We start from the raw sequence: 6,275 nt of genomic DNA, 5'->3' as shown, positions 1-6,275 counted from the left end.
GTCGCCATAAGTCGGCTGCGACTTGAAGGCACTTTACACACACACACATCCTGATCTGATAGTGAGAAAACAGAATGAAGGAAACAAAAAAATAGAAAAGGGTTATGTGATTTGTTTCTAAGGGACATGACCAGTGAGCTGGGAAAACGTAACATTCCTTGGAGGTCTTACCAGGTTGTCACAAGGTTCACAAAGTCATTTTTTCAGCTAGCATCGTATCTATTTTGTTTCCACAAAAAGTTTTTGCTCAGTCCAGATCACAAATGGTGTACAAACCAGTTGGCACAACAACCGATACAGAGAATCTCAGCCTTAAATAGATAGACAGAAGGAGGATAGTTGCTTCCAAGCAGAGAGAAAAAAACTTCTCAAAGAAATGAAGGTTGCCATGCAGGTGATGGGAGCTTTGTCCTACCCTTTTAAGTCCAGTAACCTAATAAAGACAGAAACACCTGTCACACAGCATCATATAACTATTTTATTATGGAGACAGATCATGATGTGTTAAGTCTGTCAAGTTACCTTTTTTTGTTACTAACAAAATTTCTGGCATGGTATACCTTGCCAGAAACTTTGTTAATCTTTAAGGTGCTACTGGACTCTTGCTCTTTTCTACTACTTTATCATGGCCATTCAAAGGAAAAGGCATTGACTTAAGACGACACTCTATCATGTGACTAACAGCTGTGGTGGAAAAGCACAAAGAATCAATATGCATACCAGAGGAACTCACTTGTACCTGATACTGATCTGGATGGCCACTGGTTTCAGCCGCTAATTTCCCAACAAGGCCTTCTCTACCCTCTTGAACTTCTTAAGTTCCACAGACAATTCCCAGTATTGAAGGTAAAGCCACATCAGCCTCCCGTTTCGACGTTTATTTGTGTTTAACAAGTTGCTGCAATAAGTATCGTGCCTAAAAATATCTTTCAAGCCTGTCTCCATTCCCAGGTCCAAAGCAACTGGATCTGTTGCTGCTTTAATGAGTAAATTCTTCTCAATTTCCAGTCGCTGGGTTCTTGGCAGCATCAGGCTGCAGTAGATCTCCTGCCTTTCAGTGAGAGTTTCCTCAAACTCTTTGAGCAAAGCACTTGCTCTCTTGTGCCACTGCGCTTCTTTCTCCAGACAACTTTGGTACAAAGCGCCAACGGCTCCAGAATGCTGCAGGGCCTTTTTTTCTTGTTCCAATTGGGCATGCTCTTTTTCCAGGGTTCTTCTTTCCTCCACCAACTTACGGCTCTGCGAGACGAGGGCCTCACGGTAACTTGACGTTCTGTTCCGTTCCTTTTCCAATTCCAGCTCTAAGTGGGCAACGGAACGGCGATTTTCAGTAATTATATCACGGTATTTAGATTCAAGCTCTCTCTGTACTGTTGACAGTTTTCGATAGAAATTTTTTTTCTCTTTTTCTATCTCTTTCTGAGATTCTCTGGACCAGATCCAACCTGCAAAGCATGAGACATAATCCACATGTATAAGTTAAATGAAAAACAAATTCCTCATGAATAATACTGATGCATCATACACAAATGTTGTTTGAGGGTCACCGTGTTGGTCTACAGTAGAACAGTTACATTTGAGTCCAGTAGCACCTTAGAGACCAACAAGATTTTCGAGGTAGGAGCTTTTCTGATGACAAGAACTTTTACTCTCAAAAGCTGATAGCCCCAAAATTGTGTTCGTCTCTAATGTGCTGTGTGTCAAGTGCCGTCATGTCGCTTCCGACGCATGGCGACCCTATGAATCAATGTCCTCCAAAATGTCCTATCTTTGATAGCCTTGCTCAGATCCTGCAAATTGAGGGCTGTGGCTTCCTTTATTGAGTCAATCCATCTCTTACTGGACTGGAATCTAACTATCATACCAAAGGTTCTGTTGGTACTTTCAAAACCTCTTCTGCCAAGAAATACAACCACCTAACTATTTTAGATAGCTGCTGGAATGGGCCCAGATTCACTGGAATACTCGAAGGCCACTGTGACAGGATGAGTACAGAAATGTGCCCTAAAGACTCAGCCGTCAATCAACACAATGCTCTAAATCAGTCGATAAGTACTGGGAAAGTTAAGTTCTGATAGGGAAGGCTATTAGAAGAAATTAGATTTTGAATGCTGATAGTGATGTATTAATCTAACAGGAGTGAAAATTAAGAGATTTACAGAAGGTGTCAGAGTTTTGGTTCAGCTTCCCTGCTTGAGGGTACTGAGACATTACAGGAGGCCAGTAGTGTTTGGCTGGGCCTGGAGCATAACTCAGTTGCAGCAGAGTGCCGTGTTATGTCATAAACGTGCTTTAGAGTGAGTTTTCCTGAGACACATTCTGTTTACACCCTAACATTCCATAGCTCCTGGTTAAGTGTTAATAGTTACCTCAGTTGTGTGTGTTTTACTGAATAAACGCTGTTCCTGTTCAGTTTAAAAAGAAACCATCTTGTGCCTGTCAGTTTTACCTCAGTTATCAAGCCAAACTTGGCTGGGTTATGCTCATGCCCAGATCCTGTCCTCTCAAATCCACTTTTCTCTTTTTAATTTCCCACTGGGAATCCTGGTGTAGCGTGGTTGGCAGAACATTGTGATGTGATAGAGAGAAAATCCTGTGCAGAAGTGTCTACCTCCCAAGAAATCTGTCACAACCACTTTGCCCTTTCTAGGTCTGCCTGCCGACTTGGGGTCAACTGAACATTTCCTCCTACGGTTAACTTTTTTTCTGGGCGGTTCACAGTCTCTTACAGCGTTGGCCTTCTGTGTGGTAGTACCCTCCCTGTGGAATAGCCTTCCAGAGATGTGATGAATGCCTTCTGTAGTTAGGGTCTAGAAATTGCGTAAGGCTGAACACTTTGGGCTTTAGACTACTTGCTGTTTGGAGGCTATGGATTTAGTTTTCCCATGCTGCTGTTCAGGCAGCTTTGCGCAGAGGTTTTTGAGCTGTTTAAATGTTATGCCATTTTATGTTTGATGATATCTTATGGTGTTTTTTTGTGATTCAATTAAAGTGAAGTTAAAGGCAGGATGTAATTTAAAAAACAAACATTTCTATGGACTTGCTAGACTAACCAAAGTGAGGTCTACCTGTGCTAATCCCTCCCAAGTTAGCACATCGCATAAATTGTAAGGAAATATAAGAAAAAAATTTTTTATTCCAAATGTGACTTACGGAAGGCAGCCAGTCCCAGCATTGGAACCAGCAAAGCATAATTCCATTTGCTTCCATGGCCTCCATCGTCCCTGGCATTGGGGTGGATGTTCCAATTTGGAGGGTCATTTAAATTATTCATGGACAAACCTTAAAATTAGGAGAAAAGAACTCTTAGGTATCCAATACTCTCACCTGTACACATTGATATTAAAATCACTACGGTGCCATGAAAACTCAGAAATATGCTCACCAAGGTAGACAATATAGCTGGGTTGGTAAAGCCAGTCTCCATTTCCCTTTGCCCTACTTCCTTTCCCTTGGCCCCCTCAGCATTCTCCATCTCTCCTTCCTCGAAGTGCCTTTCCTTGGTCTGCTTCCCCATATGCCTCCTTCCCTGCCCCCTTTCCGGCCTAGCATTATATTTAATTGCCTTTCTAGCAATATATTTTAAAAAATGAAAGCCAAAGAAAGGAAATGTGTGTGCGCATGTACGGGGAATCCTTACCTGTAATTCCTCTTTAAGAGTCAAGCAAAGTTTGTCACTCCAATATCAAAAGAAGCCTCTTGATCAAAGCCATCCTAGAATTAAATTATTATTTTAATATTTAAATATTTAATTAATCCACCATTGTGTCCTTTCTTTGGAAGCAAAATGGAACATTTTAAAATATTTCTATTTACCAGTAATATAATATCAATTAATGCTTTAAGATAGAAATTTACTTCTGTATGCTAAAAGAGCTAGCAAGCAACTGGAACAAACCCAAACATATACCACATATATATTCCAAGGTAGTTTCAGAGGGTTTCCATGTTGGTCTGCAGTAGAACAGCTAAATTCAAGTCCTGCAGCACTTCAGAGACCATCACATTTTAGGGGTATAAGCTTTCAAGAGTTAGCTTTGACTCTAGAAAGCTTATACCTCGACAATCTTGTTGGTCTCTAAGGTGCTGCTGGACTCAAACCTAGATATTCCAATGTGAAGCACTGTAATAGAAGAAGAGTTGGTTTTTATACCCTGATTTTCTCTACCTTTAAAGAGTCTCAAACCAACTTACAATCACCTTCCCTTCCCCTCCCCATAAGAAACACCTTGTGAGATAGGTGAGGCTGAGAGAGTTCTGAAAGAACTGTGACTAGCCCAAGGTCACCCAGCAGGCTTCATGTGGAGTGGGGAAACCAAACTGGTTAACCATGACACCATACTGAGGTCTGAGTTCATTCCAATGCAAATGCACAGACTTTTCCCATTCTATCAAAAACAGAACTGATCCAAGTTTCAAACAATGAATTTAAAATGTTTAAAATTTTGAACATATATGATTTCTGGTTCTTGGTGTTTGTGTAGCTATAGGTCATAATGTTTTCTTAGAAGAAGAGTTTGTTTTTATATGCCGACTTTCTCTACCACTTAAGGGAGACTTAAACCGGCTTACAATCACCTTCCCATCCCCTCCCCACAACAGACACCCTATGAGGTTGGTGGGGCTGAGAGAGCTCAAAGAGAGCTGTGACTTGCCCAAGGTCACCCAGCTGGCTTCGTGTGGAGGAGTGGGGAATCAAACCCAGTTTTCCAGATCAGACTCCAACGCTCTTAACCACTACACCACGCTGGCTCTTAGAATCAGAAGTCCTCATAAGTAATTAACAACTATATTATCCTCGAGAGCCAGTATGGTGTAGTGGTTAAGAGCAGCAAATTCTAATCTGGAGAAAAGGATTTGATTCCCCACTCCTCCACATGAAGCCTGCTGAGTGACCTCGGGCCAGTCACAGCTTTCTCAGAACTCTCTCGGCCTACACAGAGGCAGGCAATGGCAAACTAACTCCGAACACCTGTTACCTTGAAAACCCTACGGGGTTGCCATAAATCAGCTTTGACTTGACGGCAAAATCATACACACTCATTCTCACCTGTGCATTGTCACTATGTTGACATTACAGTATACTATGAAAAATAAAGTCTGTAACTCAGAGATGTGACAAATTCCAGGTGCCAGGTCACCATGACCCTAGAAACTTCATTGTGACACCTAGTAGCCAGCATGGTGTAGTGGTTAAGAGTGGTGGTTTGGAGCAGTGGAGTCTGATCTGGAGAACCGGGTTTGATTCCCCACTCCTCCACGAGTGGTGGAGGCTAATCTGGCGAACTGGATTTGTTTCCCCACTCCTACACACGAAGCCAGCTGGGTGACCTTGGGCAAGTCACATTCTCTCAACCTCACTCACCTCACAGGGTGTCTGTTGTGGGGAGGGGAAGGTGATTGTAAGCCAGTTTGATTCTCCCTTAAGTGGTAGAGAAAGTCAGCATATAAAAACCAAATCTTCTAGTAATTTCAACATATGCAAGCCATTCCTCTCTTAGGCATGTGGTTTTAGATTATCAACCCTGTATTTGTTGCCATAAGGGCTTGTTTTTAATATATAATATAGAGCTTTGTAAAAAATCTAATTTACTGTTTAATCGCATTTTATTTCACCCAAACTTTTGGGTACCCAACTTCACTATGATCCTAACAGCTTCTTGATCATATTTATGAATTAACTATTGCACATCTTCAGAAATGGGATTTTGTATCTGGGTTAACTTTTTGCTGTGGTGATGGCAACTAGGGTTACCTCTACATTCATATAATACAACATTTTGTCATCACAGTGTTAATGAAATTACAAAAAAGGCTATGATTAAGATTAAGGTTAGATTTTAAAGTTAGTTTTGTGGTAGCAATAATTGGAAAACTAAAATACAAAACCCTGAAGACCATAAAAAATTTCTAAATTTCTGGGCTGGTTCACAGTCAAATTTTTTTTGTCATGGCTTGACAAAGTGGAGAAAAACAAAACAAAATTCCTGAAATAACTAGGGGGAGTTACCGCACTCTTTATTCCCAGCAATGTATTAATAGTTTGAAAATGTTATAAAAAACATCGCTTTAAAAGGGTTTTTGGATACCACAGCTAATAAATGGTTGGAAGACGTCTTCACAGCTAAAGGGGCCAAACAAAGTGCGAACAGTATTTTTTATAACGTTTTCAAACTCTTAATACATCGCTGGGAATACAAAGTGCAGTAACCCCCTAGGTCTAGGACAACCACCATCCTGTTAAAATCAATCAATAAATGTTGCTGTATTTCTTC

The 6,275-nt window shown here is 41.0% G+C and overlaps 1 protein-coding gene across 1 annotated transcript; it reads right to left on the bottom strand.

Moving 5' to 3' along the window:
- Nucleotides 1-734: 734 nt before the first annotated feature.
- On the bottom strand, nt 735-3,314 carry CCDC127 (coiled-coil domain containing 127). Its single transcript, XM_056857773.1, has 2 exons — nt 3,154-3,314; nt 735-1,445 (listed from the first exon to the last, which is right to left on the bottom strand). The coding sequence occupies exons 1-2, from the start codon at nt 3,272-3,274 to the stop codon at nt 775-777; spliced, it is 792 nt and encodes a 263-aa protein (XP_056713751.1). The 5' UTR covers nt 3,275-3,314; the 3' UTR covers nt 735-774.
- Between the last annotated feature and the right edge of the window lie 2,961 nt (nt 3,315-6,275).

This window comes from Euleptes europaea, chromosome 11 (genome assembly GCF_029931775.1).
Source record: "Euleptes europaea isolate rEulEur1 chromosome 11, rEulEur1.hap1, whole genome shotgun sequence".
Classification (NCBI taxonomy): Eukaryota; Metazoa; Chordata; class Lepidosauria; order Squamata; family Sphaerodactylidae; genus Euleptes; species Euleptes europaea.
This window is presented reverse-complemented; position numbering and strand designations above follow the sequence as displayed.